Consider the following 23476-nt stretch of genomic DNA (forward strand, 5'->3'; position numbering starts at 1 on the left):
GCTTTCCAGCCTTCTACTTCTCCAAGAATAGGGCACATTTCCGGCTTCAACCAATCTGGTCCTAGACTTCCAATAACATGGAAACCAAAGCGATCTAGGCTTGTGGGCATTCCCAAATCCTGAGGGTGGCAATCACACGGTGACTCCACTAGCCTGTGAATCTTCTTTTAGAAATAAAATGTAGGGCAGCGGGTCAAATAGAATACACAATAAATTAGAGCGCTGTGCTTCTAAAACTGCATATATCCTCCACCCCACCCCCTGAAGGCCTGCTCCCAAAGCTTCCATCCCACCAATCTCTCCCTTTTTATCTTTTTTTTAATAATAATTTTTATTAAATTTTCCATTATACAAATTCACCATATCAATTTTTTCCCACAAATTTCAACTTTTTAGACTTCCATCAGCTTCTCTGCAAATCATCCATATTTTTACATACTTTACGCATTCTTTAAATTTAATATTGCCTTTTAGTATACCCTTACTATCCAATTCCTTTTTAACAATACTCTAACTTTCACAAAACTTCTTTAAATCCCACTAGCGTTGTTTGTTCATCACATATACTTTTCAGATATTCTGTAAATTTCCCCCAGTCCTCGATGAGCTTGTGATCCCGTTGATATCTAATCTTGCCAGTTAGTTTGTCCAACTCTGCATAGTCCATAAGTTTCATTCTCCACTCTTCAAGGGTCGGTAGTTCCTCCTGTTTCCATTTCTGGGCCATTAATATTCTCGCTGCCGTTACTGTGTATTGGAAAAGTTTGTAGTCCCTTCTATTTATTTCACTTCCTGTTATTCCTAACAGAAAGGCTTCTGGTTTCTTTACAAATGTATATTTCAACATCTTTTTCAACTCATCATATATCATCTCCCAGAAACCCTTCACCTTCTTACATTCCCACTGTCAGGACTGGTCGTTGTCCTCTTCAGATCACCACACAAACGCTTCTTGTTCTTTTATAACTTTTTATTGTGTATTAACAAAATAATCTTATAAACAGTTCTTAACTATTATTCCTCAGAGTCACTTCTTTCAGATACCTTCTGAGCTCTGCTTCTCCATGACCAGCCACCCTCAAAATGGCGAAGGCGCATTTCCCTTCGTTTTCCCGCTCTTTTTTCTAACCTCCTGGCTAGAGCTGGCCTGTATCTCCCCTCCTCCCAATCTGAGCTAGAACTGAACCCTTGCCTTTCCTGGGAACAGCCGGTCCCTCCCTGTTGTTCCTCTTGCTCCCTTCTATTAGATTCACTGCTCTCCTTCCCCCCTTGGGGAATGCTTTCTCCCTCTGATAAACTGAAAACTTCTAACTCTTCCCTGACACCCACCACATATGATAAAATGATCCTTCTTTTTCTTTACATTTCCAACACTTATTACCGTATTTTTCGCCCTATAGGACGCACCGTCCCATAAGGTGCACCTAGTTTTTTTGGGGGGAAATAAAGGGAAAAAAATTATTTCCCCCCCAGGCGTGGGGCTGCGGCGGGGGAGGCCCGAGCTTCCCCCGACCCCAGCCCCCAAACAGGCAGCTCTCTGCAAGCTGTGGGAGCCCAGCGCTGGCTCCCGCTGCTTGCTGAGAGGTCCGCGAAGCCTGGGCGCGCTGATCTCAGCGCGCGCAGGCTTCGGCTTGCAGGCAACTCTCCGCAAGCAGCGGGAGCGCTCCTGCTGCTTGCGGAGAGGTGCGCGAAGCCTGGGCGCGTTGATCTCAGGGTGCGCAGGCTTCGGCATGCAGGCAACTCTCCGCAAGCAGCGGGAGCGCTCCTGCTGCTTGCGGAGAGGTGCGCGAAGCCTGGGCGCGTTGATCTCAGGGCGCGCAGGCTTCGGCGTGCAGGCAACTCTCCGCAAGCAGCGGGAGCGGTCCTGCTTGCGGAGAGGTCCGTGAAGCCTGGAGTGCGAGAGGGGTCGTTGCGCACCAACCCCTCTTGCTCTCCAGGCTTCAGCGAAAGCCTGCATTCGCCCCATAGGACGCACCCAGATTTCCCCTTCATTTTTGGAGGGGAAAAAGTGCGTCCTATAGGGTGAAAAATACGGTACATGTTTTAAACATTTTTGCTAACTTAACTGGTGTGATATATCATCTATATACAATTTTCATAACATTCTCCTTTAACGCAGTACATGCTGTAAATTTTATATTTTCATTCCATACTTTTCCCCAATCATCCAATTGTATATTAGATCCAAAATCTCTGGCCCAGTGTATCATAACCGACTTTACTTCCTCATCCATCGTATGCCATTCCAACAACATTTTATACATTTTTTACAATATCTTATAATCATTATTTATTATCTCTATTTGACATTTCGATTCCTTTTCTGCATATCCACTCTCTCTAAAATCCTTTTTAAACATTTCATTTACCTGAAAGTAATGCAACCAATCAAACTCATGTTCTTTTACTTGTTCAGCCGCCGCCCCACCCAAGACATACACAGCTGAAAAGTCCACTGCTGCCTGAAAGCTGCTCCCACACACACTCTTCCTCTGTAAGAACTAATTTGTCTGATTTCAGTGTTGTCAACATAGATCATAGAATCATAGAGTTGGAAGAGACCACAAGGGCCATCGAGTCCAACCCCCTGCCAAGCAGGAAACACCATCAGAGCACTCCTGACATATGGTTGTCAAGCCTCTGCTTAAAGACCTCCAAAGAAGGAGACTCCACCACACTCCTTGGCAACAAATTCCACTGTCGAACAGCTCTTACTGTCAGGAAGTTCTTCCTAATGTTTAGGTGGAATCTTCTTTCTTGTAGTTTGGATCCATTGCTCCGTGTCCGCTTCTCTGGAGCAGCAGAAAACAACCTTTCTCCCTCCTCTATGTGACATCATTTTATATATTTGAACATGGCTATCATATCACCCCTTAGCCTCCTCTTCTCCAGGCTAAACATGCCCAGCTCCCTTAGCCATTCCTCATAAGGCATCGTTTCCAGGCCTTTGACCATTTTGGTTGCCCTCCTCTGGACACGTTCCAGTTTGTCAGTGTCCTTCTTGAACTGTGGTGCCCAGAACTGGACACAGTACTCCAGGTGAGGTCTGACCAGAGCAGAATACAGTGGCACTATTACCTCCCTTGATCTAGATGCTATACTCCTATTGATGCAGCCCAGAATTGCATTGGCTTTTTTAGCTGCCGCGTCACACTGTTGGCTCATGTCAAGTTTGTGGTCAACCAAGACTCCTAGATCCTTTTCACATGTAGTGCTCTCAAGCCAGGTGTCACCCATCTTGTATTTGTGCCTCTCATTTTTTTTGCCCAAGTGCAATACTTTACATTTCTCCCTGTTAAAATTCATCTTGTTTGTTTTGGCCCAGTTCTCTAATCTGTCAAGGTCGTTTTGAAGTGTGATCCTGTCCTCTGGGGTGTTAGCCACCCCTCCCAGTTTGGTGTCATCTGCAAATTTGATCAGGATGCCCTTGAGTCCATCATCCAAGTCGTTGATAAAGATGCTGAATAAGACCGGGCCCAAGACAGAACCCTGTGGCACCCCACTAGTCACTCTTCTCCAGGATGAAGAGGAACCATTGATGAGCACCCTTTGGGTTCGGTCAGTCAGCCAGTTACAAATCCACTGAGTGGTAGCATAGTCAAGACCGCATTTTACCAGCTTCTTTACAAGAATATCATGGGGCACCTTGTAAAATGCCTTGCTGGAATCAAGGTAGGCTACATCTACTGCATTCCCTTCATCTACCAGGCTTGTAATTTAGTCCAAGATACAGTATCACAACAGGCCCTCTTTAAGATATGGGGGCAGTTCCCTTTGTAGTAAAGGCAGAAGCTATGTTTTTCTTGGCTACTTTAGGCTCAGTAAGCAGCTGTGGTTGGCAGCAACTGAAGCTTTATTTGCTTATCAGGAGTTTGGCGATAGTCCCATTGATGCAATTAGAATTGTAATTAGTAAGACCCATAAACTAGTAACATAAACACTTCACCACACAGCCTAGCCCATAAATGCCCACCTCACATTCGTAGGTTATTATTTTAGCTAGAAGTCAACCATTCCCACTTCTTTTCCCCCCTATAGAAAAATCTAAGCTTCTGCATGTTCAAAACCAAATATTTCCCTGCCCAGGAAAGCCCCCGTGGTGCCAGTCTTATCTTTGGGGTAACAAATATGGCTCTGCCAGGGTTCTGAATATAATCTTATTGCATGTCACCATTTATTATACATTAGCTATTTATTTTATCTTGGTGATCTCTTTTTTTGTAAAGTACCCTAGAAGCTTTGCTGAAGGGAGGGCAAGCAAAAAGATAGTCTCCTTTAAATAAATTTGTAAAACCCTTTTCAATATGGAGGAAAGCTATTTAGGGGAACCAACAACATAAACACCACCAGAAAATAAAAATAAAAACTCGTCCGCCTCTTTTTTCACCAGTGAGTGTGAGAGAAGATAGAATGCTTTCCATTGTTTACGTTCTTTTTTTATTTTGCCACTGCAACTTTTATTGTCTAGCCATGGGGGGGTTCCTCCTGGATTGTTAGCAAGCTCTGCATAATTAACGAAGCCTTAAGTGGAAAGATACCTGTGTTGCTGGTTTGTGTGAGGGCTTAGCTACCCACTGGGAAGCTGTCATGTCTCCACCATTTGTTCACAGGTATAGTGCCTTATTGAAAAATTTATCCCAATGTTATGTCAATACTGGTATTCAACGAAATGGCAATTTATCGCAGAGCCCATGTCCTCTGTGACAGCAGTAACTTTGCCAATTCAGGCAACACACCAAACCATAGTTAGCATAAATAATGGTTTACAATCCTACTTCAAGCTAGTTTCTAATTCTGATTTGCAGCATGACTGCAAACCAATATTTTGTCAAGTAATAGTCATGCCAAGTTATAGTAAAATTTCCTTAATTCATTTGGAGCGATACCAGAAGCTACTGCCACCCACCCACCCCTCTCACATATTTTCAGGCTTGAATTTAACAATAAACTCATAAATGAGTTTCAGAATTTTAATCATGGCAATATGAATAAATCAAAGCATCATACTGCAGTCGGAGTTCACAGGTGGATTTGTTTTTTAAAAATACATTTAAGTAACAGCCAGGTTGTTTTATGCAGCAAATTAACCAGCTCTACAAATCCTTTGGCTGAAACATCCAAGCTTCGACAGAAGGTAAAAAGCTGTGTTTTCATATGGTTCAGAAACAGCTTCTGATTTTTCCACACGTGCAGGATCAGATACTGCAAATGTTTCATCACGGGAGAGTTTTGAGAGTGATGAGTTTTAGAACAGCTTGAAACAGGGCAGCAAGCTTCAGCAGCAAAGTGGTGAAGGATAAAAATTCCAGGGTGCTTTCCACATCCGCACTTAACCATTTTCCATGTAGTACAAGATATTCACAATTTTATCACTGAGCTTGGCGGCAAGGCATCTTCCCCCTCGCTCAGCTGCGTGTCACCTGCAACCGGAGAGGCCGTAGTTTCTTCCTCTCCCTCATAAGCAAGCCTTTTTTGTATCTCAGTTTCTACTCTAAACTTGGAATTCAGGATCGCATTTCGGATGTTATGCAAGTTCCACTGCGTTCTCAAGAGGGCATCCTCCAGAGTGAAAATGCCGTCTCGTACCCGCCTCACTTGCGTGCAGACCGCAACTGACTTCAACTCCAAACCGATCTCGTGAACTATCTTCCGAAGGTATTGCTGGGTCTCATGCAAACAGTGGATTTCTAAGGGGACAGAAATAATTGTCAATACAAGCAGGCAGTGAGGTGGGGTTTCCCAAAAAAGTTTGATCTTGAAAACTTTCCAGTTAGGGGAAGGATACTACAGAAATCAGGGTAATTAGCACTAGAAAAATTTCTGATATCTTAAACACTGGAGCATGATCTAACTTGGCATGTTGGTTTTACTTGCATTTAATAGACAAAGCTAAAAACTTTAGTGCATTGAATTCAACCGGTTGTCACTAGAAGTCCCAATGAAAATCCATTCTGGTCTCCCAGCCATTGAAAACCTAGGAAGGTGTCCTATACCCAGTGATGTTGCAAAAATAGTGCCCTGAAAGTTCTTCCCTTGGATGGAGGTACCAATCTTCCCCAAAGGAAGGGAGCCAAAATGACAAGGAGGATGCAACGAAGATTTATTTTAGCGCTAAATGGTCAGAACTCTGTGGCTCATGCCAAAATCCGGATCTGAGGGCTGTCCCATTTTATCTTCATAATAACCCTACGCCCAGATAATAACTGCCTAGATGAGTGAACTCAGCAGGTAAGAGTGTGAACACAGTCAAAGACTATGGATCAACACAGCTGGCTCTATTATGGGATTCTCCTTAGGAGGGGGGGGCTGCTGTGAGAAGCTCCTGCACCATTTGTCCATGTGGGCTAGTATTCTCTGCTGTGAACTGTCAGCTGCTTTCTGATCTCTTGGGCAAACATCTCTCTTAGCGCTTGCTTCTCGGTCCTTTGTACCCCTAAAGTTGTAAATGTCTCAATTAAAAAAATAATAATAATAATTGGAAATCTGCCGTGGGGTTTGAAATACATCCCTAGCCATACCTAGCTGGAATTCTGGTGGTGCAAACTGGAGGCTTCGCACTGCTGTGATTAAGGGTGGGCTTTTCTCCATGGGACGAATTAATCCTTTCACTGCCAGCTCGTAGGCCTCTTGGGTTTTCAAGTCAATATTAGCATACCTGGATGGAGGCAAAGGGAGAGAATAGATCAGGGAAGGGAGGTTGAACTCTCCTGCTGCTGGATTTGTGCAATACATTTTGCCCACCTGTCTGACTGGTTTGTGCAATACATTTTGCCCACCCGAACACAGCCTGTTATCTCCAAGGATGGCTCTCCTATAATCAGGTACACTCAATAGGGGCTGGGGAATGTCATAAGACTCATGGAAATTGCATTTCTGATTGTCAACTTCACATAATGCATAAACACCTGAAAGCTATAAAAAATGCTTAAGCAGCCAGTAAAAACGGAAAATTTGTGCAGTGACCCTTTGTATAACAATATGGAGATGAAATTGCCAGATTCTGACATAAATGGTAGTTTTAGTCATTCAGCTTTTTTAAAAAAAAGATTTTCTTGTTTTACAGAAGTATGTGTAATGTCTCTCGTATTTTTTCCATGTAACATTTTTACAAATCAGTTTCATTTGTTGAGACATTAGGAAGAAAAGGGGTGGAGGGGGGGAAGATGGGTGGGGTCGGGTGGCGATGTTTCTATTTTGCTTAATGTATGTAGGGTTTGGTGTCAGCGTTACTCGTGCCGGTTCTCTGCTGTTCACTTGTGTTCCTTTGGTGGTGAGAGAGGTTGGGGTTGGCCTAGGGTGTGGTTGTTTGTTTGTGATTGGCTGTGGTGATCTTTGTTTTTGTGTGTGAGTGGGGTGGGTGGGTGTTTTGGATCAGGTTAGCCATATTGATTTATATGCTGTTGGTGGATTTTTGTCATTGTCTTGTTGGGCTGTGTACGTGATAAACGGGAGCCATACCGGGGTGAAGGTGTCTTCTTCTGTTTGTCCCCATGTCAGTTTCAGTTTATTGGTTAATTTTTCTAGTAGGGCTGTTTCCCATACTATTTGGTACCATTAGTCCATGCTTACTCCTGACAGGTCTCTCCAGTCATTCAACTTTTAAGGCCTCATGGTTGCTTAGGTGGTTAAGCTGTGTCTAAGCCCTTAAGACACTGGCGGTGGGGGTTCACATGACTGAATGTGCCTTCATACAAACAAAAGACCCTGCAGATAGAACTAGTTTGTCAGGGGAAATATGTTTTCTACCCATACTGGCTAGTTTTCTGTGTGCAATGTTCTTAGTTTTTTGTATGAAGGACCATTTCAATCATGTGAGCTCACATTGGCAGTGAGGTATATGCAGAGTTTAACAACCTCAGTGAATGACTTAGGCTAAGAAACAGTCAACACAGTAAATAAACCCACAAAATAGCTACTTAGGAGGGATTGGGAGTTCTGCCCTTCTTGGAGCAGGCTGCTGTGTTTCTACTCTAAGTACAGCCCACCTGGTTTCTTTGTTAGATACAGAGGAGGGATGGAACATGATGTGTCTCCTCTTCGAGTTCACTTATCTGCATGTAATTCGTGGTTGCCTGTGGCTACTAGGCCAGTGCTTAATGTACATCACACACTTTTTTGTGGAAAGTTGAAGCAGATACACTTGCTCTTAAGGTTTCCAGTTGGATGCAGCCACTGCTTCCCAAATCTGCATTACAGATGTCTCCAACTTCATATCCTCTCCACCCCCACACCCCCTATAGGACCTCTTCATTGGAAAGGCTATCATCTGCCAAGCTGATCTTTCAAACAGACCAACAAATGATTATTCAACACACCCCAAAGTTATTGTACAGGTTGTGCACAAAGGCTGTCACTTTAACCCATGTCCACAGTCTGCATTTTAATTAAACCTTAATACATAAAAACAGTGGCAGCAAAGGGAGAGGCCACACTTTTTTGCCAGCTTTCTTCATAACCACTTTGCTAATCAATATTAGCTTTTCCCGAAGTGATATCCTGCCATATGCTGAAGCAACAAGCTAACAACTGCAGAAGCACCAGGTAGTTCTCTCTGAGGTGGCAGCCCTTCATCTGGACCATACTACTTCAGACTGTAGATGGGCGACTCACATGACTGAGTGTTCCTGTGTGCAAAAGAGAATCTCCAAAGCAAGGCTAGCCTGACTAGTTCGTAATCTGGTGAACTGGGTTCGATTCCCTGCTCCTCCACATGCAGCTGCTGGGTGACCTTGGGCTAGTCACACTTCTCTGAAGTCTCTCAGCCCCACTCACCTCACAGAGTGTTTGTTGTGGGGAGGAAGGGAAAAGGAGATTGTTAGCCGCTTTGAAACTCCTTAGGGTAGTAATAAAGCGGGATATCAAATCCAAACTCTTCGTCTTCTTCTATGTGCAGGGATTTTTTTGGTATCAAGGAACAATCATGTGAGCTCCCACCTTCAGTCTAAAGAGGTGCAGTCCACATCAAGGGTTACTACCTTACTGAGTAATAACCTCTGTTACATATTTTAAAATTAATGGATGGTCCAAACAGCCTGGCTGGTGCAATTCATTCATTCAAGTCTTGATTGTGCTATGTTGTTGTTGTTTAGTCGTTTAGTCGTGTCCGACTCTTCGTGACCCCATGGACCAGAGAACGCCAGGCACCTCTGTCCTCCACTGCCTCCCGCAGTTTGGTCAAACGATTGTGCTATGTGGCTATTAAAATTTTGTGTGGTTTCTTATCTGAATTTTCATAATACTTATTCTGAAGCATTCAGATGTATACAAGATATACTTTGGAATAGACAAGTCATGCATATGGGATTTGCATCCTTAAATAGCTAACAGGCCATTCACTTCTGTTCATGTTTTCCCCAATTTTATCATTAGGTGGGGAGTAGGTGGGAAGAAGTATCACTACTCCATGAGAGGAGTAGTCCAGGGTTGGGGAACCTGTGGTCCTCCAGATGTTGCTGGACTCCCAATCCCCATCAGCTTCATCCGGCATGGCAAATGGTCAGGGATGATACAGCATGCTTAGCTGTAGTTCAGGGTGATCCAACACATGGCCCGGCCCTCAGCAACATTTTGACACACCCACCAACACACCCCACAGTCCTCACAGTTCCCAAAGCCTAGTTAGCACTTTTCCAGCTTTGGGAAGGCACTCTGGGACTTTGCTTGAGCCTCACATCTCCTTCCCACAGCTGGCTCTGGGAAGGCAGCATGAGGGATGGGGGTGGGGCCTTCAAATTTTGGCCTTGGCCCACACACCCCCATGTGACAAGGCAGCCTGTAGGTTTCGTGTCAAAGTACGCTTGTGGCCCATTGGTATGAAAAGTTGGGCCACCCTGCTGTAGTTAATGCATGAAGAGGTTAAGACCATAGAGTAAGCCAGAGCTTTGCAAACTTTTCACGTTGGTGATAAACTTTTTAGACATGCATCATTTTGCAACACAGTAATTCAGTTTTACTCAGTAAACCCCTTTCCAGCCCCAGGAAGAGCACGGGGAGCGTTTGCACCTACACATTGCAGTTGACACACTAACATGTCGCAACAGTTTGGAGTAAGCAATTCTGCCAGATTTAACTAGGTCACGCCCCCTCACCTCAAGAGGAAGGGGTACCAAAGCCTTTTGTTTACCCCCTTCCATCATGTGAGACTGACCAGAAAGGACTTCTGGGCTGCTCACTCCATGCTAAAGGAGAAGTAAAGGAGAACTTTGGAAGAAACCCAGAGGGGTCTAACAGCCTATATTTCCACGCTTCTCTTTGTTGCATGTTTTGTGATTTAAAACCTCTCCTGGGGCTCTCTCACCAAGAGAGTATTTGCCTCAAACCTGGATCTAGGCAATTATTATTTTATTATCTTAAACCAACTACAACCAAGCATTAAGAGCCAACAGAATCAGCAGGTGCACAATGTTTAGACAAATTTCCTTCTCTTCACACATAAAAGGGAGTGTGCCTGCAACACAGAATAGCGTCCCTCTTTAACCAATTGAGCTCCACCATATGGCTTCTCTTGCTTTGAAAAAGAACTTTCTGTGTTGCTTTCTACTGGGAACAGAACTATGCTGTCCATGTTCAGGAAATGTCTTTTGACGTCCTCTGTGGCGGTCTTCTTTGCTTTAATGCACACCCATACCATAGAACCAGCAGTTTCAGGGACCCAGCCTGGGGGGTGGGGGGTGGAATCAGGAATCCAGAGTGGCAAGAGGTCCTTGCCCACCACCCCTGCATCAAGGCTTCCCCTGTTCGGATGGAAGCGTTTGGGAATCCTGCTCTGGGGAGTCCTCCTCCATGGCATCCTCTAGAAGCCTGTCAATGTCAGTCTTGCGGCGCAGCGCACACCACGCTAGAAATGCCATTCCTGAGACACAAATCAGCACCACCCGCCACACTGGCTTCTGATGGTCGCTGCCCATGGACTGCGCCACACTCCATTTCCGAGGGTGCGCATGGCTGTTCCGGAAGCTTAGAGGCTGGGAGCCCTTCAGCTCCTCATGCTCTCTGGGCAGGCAGTAATGACGCAGCGGAAGGAAGGAAAGGGATGGAGGCGGCCTGAGGGAGAGAAGGAAACAAGACGTGGGGTGAGGAGGACAGCAGGGCTCCTGGCTGACTGACCTCCCACCCCACCCTAGCACTCCTGCTCACCTTCGGCGTAAGGGCCTTTGGACTTCCCTAGTTATGGAAGGGCCTGGAAGCAGAGCAAGCCCCACCTGCAGCAAACAGTTTTCACCTTCCAACTCCAGGATGATTAATCTAAAGAGCACCATGCAAAGTTCCCATCCCAATGAACGTCTTGGAGGAAAGGTGCTGTTGCTTCAGCCCAGAAAAACCTCTTTGTCTCTATAAAACTAACTTCCGGCTATCAACTCTTCCATCCTCCTCCTCTATGAGCGCAGCCTCTATTTTGGGGGAAGCTCAGAGAGCTTTGGCTGGTAGAGGCCAAACTCCCAACTCCCAGGTAGCACAGTTAACCATCAGGGAACATGGGAGTTGCCATCCAGCAACATTTGGAAGGCACAAGGTTGGGGAAGGCAGGTGTAGTGGCTAGTGTGGCAAATTTGGAATGGGGAAACCACACTCAGCCATGAATCTCACTGGGATGTGAGTGCAGAATCATGTATGGCACCTTAGAAGGAGGGAGAGATAAAAGACCAAGTCATTTATTTAGTAATGGGAATTCTAGAGAAATAGTTATAGGAATAGCAATTAATACTTAGCTGTCAATTAGGAGCATTCAAAGCACATTACATATCACAACTCACTAATCTTTACAACACCCCTGTAAGACGGGTCAGCGTTAATATGCACACATTGCAAATAGCTGGGAAGGAGCTAAGAAAACAGGGGCCCACCTAAGGCCAGCTAGGCAACATTCAAACCATTCCTGAGTTGCACCACACTCCCTCTATTAGCTCATGTCCATCATTCTACCACACAAACTATTTAGCATGCTTATTTAGTAACCTGAAAATTACAACTTTCATTTTTTACAAAAGGAGGGACAGAACGAAAAGAACCATCCATTTCTGTGTAGGTCTGAAAGCAGCATCAGCCAGGGCCTACCAGCATTGAGTTGCCTGCTGTGCTAGCCTCCCCACACCCCACAGCTGGAAGGGCCTGCAATCCACTATTTACACTTCCGGAGCATGACTTAGGGTGCTCTGGAACAATGTATGAAATTATAAATGCCAGCTTTACAGCCACCTTGAAGTACAGCTGCTGCTGCTGCTGCTGCTGCCCCCACCCCACTGCTAACATAAGAGGGGCTCCACCAGGGGATATTTTGCATGGGCAGGGTATCCCTCAAACTAGAGCCGACTTTGCTTCTATGGACAAAGTAAACAAGGGGCTCCTGGGAACGCCATGAGTGGAAAGGAGGAGGTCCGGAGGAGAACCCGAGTTCTCTCCAAACTGCATCGCAGCCTGTTCATCCTGGTCAGGAGCAACTGAGAAACAAACCTCCTCTTATCTTTAGATGTCAGGCAAAACCATACTTTCTAATCAGGTCTCTGGCTTTTAACTAGCTATTGCCCTTTTGCATGGGTGGAATGGTGGGACTGTGTGTGTTGATTTTAATGCAGTTATGTATGTGTTTGTTTTTTGCTTACAAAATTTTGAGTTGCCATCACAAAGAATGACTAATCATTTTACTAATTAATAATAATAGTATTTCATGTATTGTGCCTTCAGTATGTGTGTTGTTTTGCGAGGTGCAGGAGGGTTGCAGGCTGGGATGTGCTGGGATATAAGAGCAAAGAGGGAAGGCACAGCCATGCCTACTGATCTGCAGAAGTAAACCCCAGCCCGATGGCAAGGCCAATGGCCTGGGATGATGGGAGTTGTGAGTCCAGCAACAGCTACCTGAAGGTCCACGACAGGCAAAGGAAGGTCAGCAAAGCTCAGCAGTCTGCCCAGGCCTGCCAATACCAATAATCTTCTTCTTGTACATGGGGAGCGGAGTGGGTGCTCTTTGGGGAATGGTCAGCATAAGAAACAGAGAAGGTGTGAAAGTCCCCACACCCTCCCTTTCCCTTAAATCTTGTAGAAGATGTCTCATTGCAGCAAAAGCAGCAAGCATCTCCCACTGGTCCCCAAGTGACAGCAAAAGCATCACCTGAAACCTTGAGATTTGGGAGAACGAAAAGCTACCTTATTGCACCAGAACAGGGTATTGTCCATGCCAGCTTTGACAGGTGGAAGCATTTATCTGCCAATCTACTGTCAGCTTTGACTGGCAGGGGTTTCTCAGGGAAAGGTCTTTCCTGGGGCTTGCTATCTGAACAGATGCTATCAGGGATCAAACCTGGGACCTTCTGCATGCAAAGCAGGCACTCTGCCCCTGTGCTCTGGTGCAGCCCCCACGTTTGGGATACTTACTGCAGTAAAGCCTTGTGATGGGACCCCTGGATAACAGAAAGGATCCTCTCCAGCTGCTCCCTGGTGACGTGGTCTGCAGACAAAGAAAGGGGGAAAACAGTACTGAGAGGGATGGGCCAGGTGATCCAACAGCCTGGAGCTAAATACATATATTTCAAACACAGACTATAAACATGTTGCTGCCTCCTAAGCAAATTCACAGGTGAAAACAATATGAAAAGGAGCCCCAGTGGTTTGGGGGGTCAGGATGAGGAAAGTGCAACCACACAATAAAATATAAAGCAAACTCAAGATACTTATATGATGCTTTAAAACTCCACCGTTTCAAAACATTGCTGGGGGATGGGCTCACCTTTTATCCTCCTAAGAGGAAAACATGCACCTGGAATCCAACTCAAGTTGGTTTCTGGGCAGTGAAAAGAAAGCAAACTCTCTCCTACTGAAGGCTGAGCTAGCAGGGCTTTCAGGACCGGCTGACTGAGTGCTGCGCTTCAGAGAGACAGGGGAGAATCATAGAATTGTAGAGTTGGAAGGGACACCCGGGGTAATCTAGTACACCCACCTAAGATGCAGGAAACCTGCCCACAGCTATACCTAGGTAAGTTTGAACCACCACAGGTTCCCCACACCTATCCCTGTGGATAAACTTACCAAATGTTGCCTTCTCGATCAGTTTGCCCGTGTCCGAGAAGTCGTCTGTGGCTTTGCCAAACAAGCCACTAACTGTGTAAGTCTTTGAAAAGAAATGCATGGTGAGAGAAGTCCCTTTACCTTTAGGATGGTGCAGAGTCTGGCTAGTAAGGTAAGGTAAGGTACCCCTGCCCGTGCGGGCCAGTCGTGTCCGACTCTGGGGTTGCGCGCCCATCTCGCTTAAGAGGCCGGGGGCCAGCGCTGTCCGGAGACACTTCCGGGTCACGTGGCCAGCATGACGAGCTGCATCTGGCGAGCCAGTGCAGCACACGGAAACGCAGTTTACCTTCTCGCTAGTAAGCGGTCCCTATTTATCTACTTGCACCCAGGGGTGCTTTTGAACTGCTAGGTTGGCAGGCGCTGGGACCAAGCAATGGGAGTGCACCCCGCCGCGGGGATTCGAACCGCCGACCTGACGATCGGCAAGTCCTAGGCGCTGAGGTTTTACCCACAATGCCACCCGCGTCCCCTCAGAGTCTGGCTACTAAGTACCAAAAGGAACAGATGAAGGAGTTGGGGATGTTCAGTCGGGAGAAGCAGCATTTAATGAAAGATTCAATTGTTGTCTTCAACTATCTGCTTTCTGGAGCAACAGAAAGCAGACTTGCTCTCTGTTGCTCCAAAGGGCAGGACCAGAATGGACTGGTTGAACTGGAAGGGCAGCAGATTTCAGCTAAACATCAGGAGAAACTTCCCAATGACAAGAGCAGTCTAACTGTGAGAAGGAAAGTGCTGGAAGGTGGTGGGCTCTCCTTCATAGAAGGCATTTAACCAGAGGCCAGGTAGGCATCCATAAGGGATTCTGTAGCTGCATCATGCATGGTACATCCTGCACACTGTACACTCCACACTAGGCAGGGGGCTGGACCCCAATGTACCTTCCATCTCTAAGGTCTAATAATAATGTATAATTCCCTAATAATAATAATAATAATAATAATAATAATAATAATAATAATTTATTATTTATACCCCGCCCATCTGGCTGGGCCTCCCCAGCCACTCTGGGCGGCTTCCATAAAAACCAAAAATACAGTAAAATATCACACGTTAAAAACTTCCCTGAACAGGGCTGCCTTAAGATGTCTTCTGAATGTCAGGTAGTTGTTTATCTCTTTGACATCTGCTGGAAGGGTGTTCCACAGGGCGGGTGCCACTACCGAGAAGGCCCTCTGCCTGGTTCCCTGTAGCTTTGCTTCTCGCAATGAGGGAACCGCCAGAAGGCCCTCGGCACTGGACCTCAGTGTCCGGGCAGAATGATGGGGGTGGAGACGCTCCTTCAGGTATACTGGACCGAGGCCGTTTAGGGCTTTAAAGGTCAGCACCAACACTTTGAATTGTGCTCGGAAACGTACTGGGAGCCAATGTAGGTCTTTCAAGACCGGTGTTATATGGTCTCGGCGGCCGCCCCCAGTCACCAGTCTAGCTGCTGCATTCTGGATTAGTTGTAGTTTCCGAGTCACCTTCAAAGGTAGCCCCACGTAGAGCGCATTACAGTAGTCCAAGCGGGAGATAACCAGAGCATGCACCACTCTGGCGAGACAGTCCGCAGGCAGATAGGGTCTCAGCCTACGTACCAGATGGAGCTGGTAAACAGCTGCCCTGGACACAGATTTGACCTGTGCCTCCATGGACAGCTGTGAGTCCAAAATGACTCCCAGGCTGCGCACCTGGTCCTTCAGGGGCACAGTTACCCCATTCAGGACCAGGGAATCCTCCACACCTGCCCGCCTCCTGTCCCCCAAAAACAGTACTTCTGTCTTGTCAGGATTCAACCTCAATCTGTTAGCCACCATCCATCCTCCAACCGCCTCCAGACACTCACACAGGACCTTCACCGCCCTCACTGGTTCTGATTTAAAAGAGAGGTAGAGCTGGGTATCATCCGCATACTGATGAACACCCAGCCCAAACCTCCTGATGATCTCTCCCAGCGGCTGCATGTAAATGTTGAAAAGCATGGGGGAGAGGACAGAACCCTGAGGCACCCCACAAGTGAGAGCCCAGGGGTCTGAACACTCATCCCCCACCACCACTTTCTGAACACGGCCCAGGAGGAAGGAGCGGAACCACTGTATGACAGTGCCCCCAGCTCCCAGCCCCTCAAGACGGTCCAGAAGGATGTTATGGTCGATGGTATCAAACGCCGCTGAGAGATCCAGCAGAACTAGGAAACAGCTCTCACCTTTGTCCCTAGCCCGCCGGAGATCATCAACCAGTGCGACCAAGGCAGTTTCAGTCCCATGATGAGGCCTGAATCCCGACTGGAAGGGATCCAAATGGTCCGCTTCTTCCAGGCGTGCCTGGAGTTGTTCGGCAACCGCTCGCTCAATCACCTTGCCCAAGAATGGAAGATTTGAGACTGGGCGATAGTTGGCCATCGTGGCCGCATCTAAAGATGGTTTTTTAAGAAGCGGTTTAATAACCGCCTCTTTCAGCGGGTCTGGGAAGGCTCCCTCACGGAGGGAAGCATTCACCACCCCACGAAGCCCATCGCCCAGTCCTTCCCGGCTAGCTTTTATAAGCCAGGATGGGCAAGGATCCAGGAGACAGGTGGTTGGTTTCACTCGTCCAAGCATCCTGTCCACATCCTCGGAGGTAACAGATTGGAATTGATCCCACTCAACTTGACTAGACAGAACTCTAGCACTCTCCCGCCCCGGCCCTGCTCCCACGGTGGAGTCTACTTCTTCCCGAATCTGAGCGATTTTATCTGCAAAAAACTTTGCAAAATCATTGCAGGAGAACATGTGGCCCGCACTGGGCCCCGATGTTGCAGGTGGTTCCGCTAAATTGTGAACCACCTGAAAAAGTCTCCTGCTGCTGTTTTCTGCAGATGCAATAGAGGTGGCGAAGAAATTCTTCTTCGCCGTTGCTATCGCCACTTGGTAGGCTCGACGTTGAGCTCTAACCTGTGTCCGGTCAGATTCGGAATGAGTTATCCGCCACCGGCGCTCTAGCCGTCTCAACGATTGTTTCATTGCCCTCAGATCCGTGGAAAACCACGGGGCTGTCCGGGCTCCATGCAATCGGAGACGGCGCTTCGGAGCCAAACAGTCAATAGCCCTGGTTAACTCCACATTCCAGCGGGCCACCAGGGAATCAGCTGAAAGGCCATCAACATGGGATAAAGCATCCCCTACCACTCTCTGGAAACCATTTGGATCCATTAAGTGGCGGGGGCGGACCATCCGAATTGGTCCCACCTCCCTGCAGAGGGGATGGGTCGCAGAGAAGTCCAGTTGCACCAGGAAGTGATCTGACCATGGCACTTCTTTCGTTTCGCTTTTACTTAGTGTCAGATCACCAACATCCATAGAGGTAAACACCAGGTCCAAGGCATGTCCGCAGCTATGGGTTGGGCCAGACTTATTCAGGGACAGCCCCATGGAGGCCATGCTTTCCACGAAGTCCCGAGCGGCCCCTTGTAAGGTCGTGTCGGCATGGATGTTAAAATCCCCTAGGACGACCAAGCTAGGTGTCTCCAGGAGAACATCCGCCACGACCTGAAGCAGCTCGGGCAGGGAATCCTTGGTGCAGCGGGGAGGTCGGTACACCAAAAGGAATCCTGTACTGCCCCTATTGCCCAACTTCCAGAACATGCACTCGGAAAACTGGGTCTTCCCAATAGGACGCCTGGTGCAAACTAATGACTTCCTAAAAATCACTGCAACCCCCCCTCCCCGCCCACATGACCTGGGTTGCTGTGCGTAAGAGAAACCTGGTGGGCAAGCAGCGGCAAGGACAGGCCCATCTGCTTCATCCAACCAAGTCTCTGTTACACATGCCAGGTCAAGTCCTCCATCCATGATCAAGTCATGGATGGCAGTGGTCTTATGAATCATTGACCTGGCATTGCACAGCAGCACCTTCAGGTCATGTGGGTATCCCTTGCTGATTCTAGTATCCATCCGGTCAGGACCAGACCCGGAGGCAGGAATAGTCCTCAGACAACGACTAAACCTGCCCCCTCTGATTATAACTGTATGAAAATAAATACTTACCCTGGTGAGTTGAGCATCGTGCAAGGCTTGAAGCAACTTGTTGCCATTACCCACCCCAAGCACTGAAATATAAAAAGGAAGGGGTGGGAGAGTTAGGCAGGCAAAGTTAAAAAGGTCACTTTTTCTGACTGCAAATCCAGGGACAGGTAAATAGATACACCTGGATCATGGCAAGCCTTAAGTCTGACTGGGAAGAAAGAATTTGTACATGGCTTTGGATTTCAACAGTAGGGGAAAATGAGAGAAGGTGGGGATTATTTAGACACCCCCCCTGCAGAGCTATAGAAGATGATAATTAATTAAATTTGCATACCACCCTTCACCTGTGGATCTCAGAGCAGTGCACAACATAAAAATACAATATAAAAGTACAAGATATAAACAATAACAAAAAAACACATTCCCCCTACAAACACATTTAAAAGAGGTTTAATATGTTAATCAGTTCAAAGGCCTGGTTAAAAAGGAACGTTTTCCCCTGAAGGTATCAGACAAACCTCCCTGGGGAGAGCATTCCACAAAGAGGAGGGGAAGCACTGTGGAAAATGCCCATTCTCATGTTGCCACCCTCTGGACCTCTCATGGAGGGGGCACATGAAGAAGGGCCTCAGAGGATTATTGCAGGACCTGGGTAGATTCATACGGAGAGAGGTGGCTCTTGAGGTATTGTGGTCCTGAGGTATTTAAGTCTTTATAGGTCAAAACCAGCACTTTGAATTTGGCCCAGATTAGCAACTGCTTTGGGATGCAATCCAATTTATTGGCCACATGTACCTTAGCCACAGTGTAATAATGCTTCTGGGAGCACAATATAATAGCAATGACTGGCTAAGGCATCTTTTACTTACCAAACACTCCAGAGGACATTGGATCCAGATGGTGGCCTACTCCAACTTTCAGGTGTCTGAATATCGGTCCAGAAACTGTAAAGGAAAATCAAGATTGATTTTTTAAGGCATGCACAAAACTTGATCTCACCAATACAGTAAATAATTCAAACAAAACACAAAGAAAGCTTTTTTATATATAAATAAATAATTTTGAGATGTTTTTAACAAAGCAATTCATAAGTGGAATTAAAATGAGTAACTAATAAAAATCCAACAACAAATTTCAGCAGGGAGCAGAAAATCTGGCACAAAATGAAAACCAAATTAAAAGGCCAGAGAAAAACAAGACATTCTAACGCAGCCTCTGAATCAAGATTGCGGGTCAACTGCAAACTTTGAGACTGAGGAGCCACAGATGCTGGAACAGACCATAGCAGGGGGTAAACAGAAGGAGTTTCCAGACAACCATCAAACTCATCTCCAGAGGAGAATGGAATTGGGCAGCCACATTTTATCCCAATCTGGAATCATCCTCAGAGAGTAACTCCAGACTGTTAGATGGCACCACCAGAATCCACTGTTCCCATTTAAAGGGCTAGGCAAGCTGGAGATTGGGACTTCGTTTTTATTGGAGGGGGAAACCTTGTACCCAGTGTTTCTGTCTAAAACAGTGATGGGGAAACCTATGACCCTTCCAGGTGTTTCTGGAGTCTCCACTCCCATCAGCTACATCTAACACCTAGGTCACAGATTCCCAATCGCTGTTCTAAAAAGATCTAGAGTAGGGAAAGCTGAAATTTTACAGAATAAAGATTTATTAAACAATTTAATCTATTTTCAACTAATCGAAGAGTAAATTATTTACAAGTGTCAAGTTGCATCTGCTTCTCTACTCAGAGGGCCAAGTACAGGTGTAAGCCCCAATGTGTTCAACTAAACGTACTTCTACTTTCCTGGGAGTAAGCCCCATTGAATTCAGTAAGGTGTACTTGTGAGTAGACACACATTTGCTTGGACTGCTTACTGACAAACACCCCATCCTTCTCGCCTCACAACTACCCAATCTCCTATTTCAGCAGAAGGCAACCAGTTAAATCTTCTCCCCTCCATTTCCCCGTGACACAGAAGGCCTCCACAAAAGCCTTCATCCCACCAATTTCTCACTTTTTATCAAAGGGAGACAGACAGGGCAAGCAAGCAAAGAGATAAGCTCTTAAAAAACAACAACACCCCTTCCTTTGTAATATGGAGGGAAGCTATTTAGGGGGAACCAACAATGTAAACACCAGAAAATAAAAACAAAAACACTTCCCCGCCCACTTTTTTCTGCCAGTGGGACTTGGTGGACAGCAGAGAAGAAAAAGAAAGAAGCAGCACATAAGGAAGTACAGGGCTGGGGAAACAAATGTGTGAGAAAGCAAAGGGGAGAGGAGATAATTGGGGAGATTTCAAGGGTAAGGAGAAAATGGGGAACATAACGAGGGGGGGACACAGGCAAACACACACATGCAGAAGAGGAGAAACAAAGAGCATTGACAAGAGAGAAACACAAGTGGAGGTGGGTAGAAAATAGGCTTAAACAACAGGGCAAGGCTTTTTTAAAAATTCAGAAGTGAACAACCCTATTGGAGAAAGGAAGGAGGAAAGGGGCTCCTAGCCCAAAGCCTAGAGACAACTCAGACTGACATCTCCCTCGACCACCTACCTACCTGTCTGCCTAGTGCCTACACTTAAAGCAAGAAGCTCATGGCGTTGCCTGAAAAAAGCTCCTGCAAGGCAGCTTTCCTCTGTGCCTGCTCTATGGTTTGCTGCCCCCTGCAGGAGGCAGAAGAGAGCTGAGTATAGGTTGCACTGTTGCAAGAATCATGAGAAAAGCATCCATTGGCTTTGCAGTTTTTCCAACAATGTGATTTGCAATATATCACCAGGTCAAATATTTTTAAACAATTATCATGATGTGGACTTTAAACTGGTTTTGGACTACAGATCAATAAATCACCAGGCCCTATTGGCTGTATATGGAGCCTAAGAAGAGCCTGTTGGATCAGGCCAGTGGTCCATGTTGTCCAGCATCCTGTTCTCACAGTGGCCAATCAGATGCCCACTGTAGGAAGCCTACAAGTAAGACCTGTGCACAAGAGCATTCTCCCCCGCCTGCAGTTTCCAGCAACTGGGAATTCTAGTCCAGAGCATCTGGAGAGCATTATGTTGGCTACCCCTTGATTTATGGGGTGATTAGGAATTAAAAACAAACAAACAAAAACGCTATGCGAAAGCTAACAACAATTCAAACCGAAAACACAATAAATAGCAGAACACAATAAGAAAGTGATATCAGATGTAGCTAACCAAGAATAAGCAGAACTGAAGAGATTCCTGAAGGCTTTTTGCCCATCCCACCTTTGCCCAACATCCAAGGATTGGCAAGAGAGGTGTCACACCTGAGAATGCCCCATCAGTGAGTGTCTGTTACCTTAATCCATTGTTTCTCAAACTTGGACTTCCTTGCTGTGTTGGACGACACATCCCATCTTCCCTAGCTAGCAGGACCTGTGCTCAGGGATGATGAGAGTTGTAGTCCAACAACAGCAGGAGACCAAAGTTTAAGAAACACTGCCACAATTCATACATTGGCAAGACTCAAAAGCAGAGTCTTGGGTAGATACAAATCAGGCATAGGCAAAGTGATGCCCTCCAGATGCTAGACTACAATTCACATAATCTCTACCCATTAGCCATGCTGATTGGGGTTGGAGCATCCGGAGGCCACTATGTTCACTGTCCCTGAAAAGAATAAGTTAGTCCTGATATCATCAGGCCCAGGATGCCAGCTTCTCCACCCTACATCCCTGCTCAAATCTCACCTAGAGGATGGTCAGCCATAGCTGGGAGCTGCGTAACTGTCATAGTCAATTCCTTCCCATCCTTTCCTTCCACCATGCTAGGCAGGAAACGTACAAGCCGTCGTGGTGCTGGTCGCTTGAATGAGTTCAAGTCTAAAGAAAAAAAATAATGAAGAAAACTAGTTATTTATTTTTTTAAGGTATAGCTAACTAATTAATAGGGCACAGAGCCTAGGACTTGCCGATAAGAAGATCGGCAGTTCGAATCCCCGCAACGGGGTGAGCTCCCGTTGCTCAGTCCCTGCTCCTGCCAACCTAGCAGTTCGAAAGCACGTCAGTGCAAGTAGATAAATAGGTACCGCTCCAGCAGGAAGGTAAACAGTGTTTCTGTGCACTGCTCTGGTTCGCCAGATTTAAATCAAATTGATTTCAATCGTGATTTCAATCAAATTGATTTCAGTCGTGATTTCAATCAAATTGATTTCAATCGTGATTTCAATCAAATTGATTTCAATCGTGATTTCAATCAAATTGATTTCAATCGTGATTTAAATCATAAGTCAGTAAGTCTTGATTTACCGTTTTTTTCGCTCCATAAGACGCACCTAGTTTTTAGAAGGGGAATGCAAAAAAATAATAATTTTTTTTAAAGTGCTGAGCAGAGCCTGTTTGCTTTTCCCCAGGAGGGAGAAGCCCCCAAGCACCGCACACACGCTCCACGCGGCTCGTGAAAGGGAGTGCGGCTCTTGGGGGCTTTTCTGGGAGGTGGGGGAAGGGAATGAGGGGCTGCCCTCTGTCCCTTCCCCCACCTCCAGCAAAAGCCCGCAAGAGCCGCGCACTCTTTAAAGGGTGTGCGGCGGCTCCTGGGGGCTTCTCCCCGAGGAGAGAGAAGGGACTGACAACCAGAGGAAGGTTTAATTTTTGGAATAATAAATTTTCAGAGTAGTTTTTACAGTTATATCAAAAATTACTGATTTGGTTATACTATTAGAAATACATAGACAGATAATTATGAAATTCTTGTTTATATTTGGACAACTTTTCTGCTGTACTTTATTGGAAGGGGAAAAATAATAATTTCCTTAATAACAATTTAAACAACTTATTTAACTAAAACAATAACATTATACTATATGTATCCACGCTTGTTAACTGATGCGGTTAGACGATTAAAAAAAACAACTTAGGCTGAGTTTTAGCACACATGAAAAACTTAAATCCTTATTTCCAGATGAATAGGCTCTGGACTATTATGTAACTTAAACAGAAAACTAACTTTAGAAATATTTTTCGTCCAAAAGCATATTATTAAAAAAATTCGATTTAAATAATCCTGGTTATTTAACCCTGCTTAAGAGCACATTTATTACGGAACACTCTGTATTGCATGGTAAGGAGCGGGACTCGGGAGGCAGGATGAAGCAAGGAAACGGGGACGAACCTCTTCCAAGGCTCACCTTTCAGCAGGTGGGTCTCCACGGAGTTCCGCACGGCCATCCACGCCACCCCGGGGGGCTTGTAGACGGCGAAGACCCCATGCAAACCAACCCTCGCCAACCGCATTGTAGCGTCTCCCGCTGCCGCCGGCGCTGCTTACGGCGTAGCACTCTCAGTGGTCCCCCAAAGTAGGCGCCGCCATCTTGCGTCCGTCACGAAAGGCAGCCCGGCTCGGAAACAAGCGCTGCCGAAAAGGCCGGAAAGTGGAATGCCCAGAGGGCAAGAGGCGTAACCTCCAACCACG

General features: G+C 46.2%; 1 protein-coding gene and 1 long non-coding RNA gene across 4 annotated transcripts; one reads left to right on the forward strand and one right to left on the reverse strand.

The window, feature by feature from the left end:
• Window positions 1–4849: 4849 nt before the first annotated feature.
• TRUB2 (TruB pseudouridine synthase family member 2) lies at window positions 4850–23476 on the reverse strand. Of its 3 annotated transcripts, none has more exons than XM_053373557.1 (8): window positions 23193–23476; window positions 21757–21888; window positions 18911–18985; window positions 18063–18124; window positions 14020–14101; window positions 13369–13441; window positions 6519–6655; window positions 4850–5687 (listed from the first exon to the last, which is right to left on the reverse strand). In XM_053373557.1, exons 1-8 carry the CDS (start codon window positions 23296–23298, stop codon window positions 5359–5361), a joined length of 996 nt encoding a protein of 331 aa, XP_053229532.1. In that variant the 5' UTR covers window positions 23299–23476; the 3' UTR covers window positions 4850–5358. The 3 variants fall into 3 exon arrangements, with proteins under 3 accessions (XP_053229532.1, XP_053229534.1, XP_053229533.1); XM_053373559.1 differs by having other exon boundaries at window positions 23177–23272; XM_053373558.1 differs by lacking the exons at window positions 4850–5687; window positions 6519–6655 and adding an exon at window positions 10325–11043.
• Window positions 18952–20601, forward strand: LOC128406283 (uncharacterized). Its single transcript, XR_008328452.1, has 3 exons — window positions 18952–19047; window positions 19330–19432; window positions 20506–20601. It is a non-coding gene; the product is annotated as an uncharacterized LOC128406283 (long non-coding RNA).

Source organism: Podarcis raffonei, chromosome Z (assembly GCF_027172205.1).
Source record: "Podarcis raffonei isolate rPodRaf1 chromosome Z, rPodRaf1.pri, whole genome shotgun sequence".
Lineage (NCBI taxonomy): Eukaryota > Metazoa > Chordata > Lepidosauria > Squamata > Lacertidae > Podarcis > Podarcis raffonei.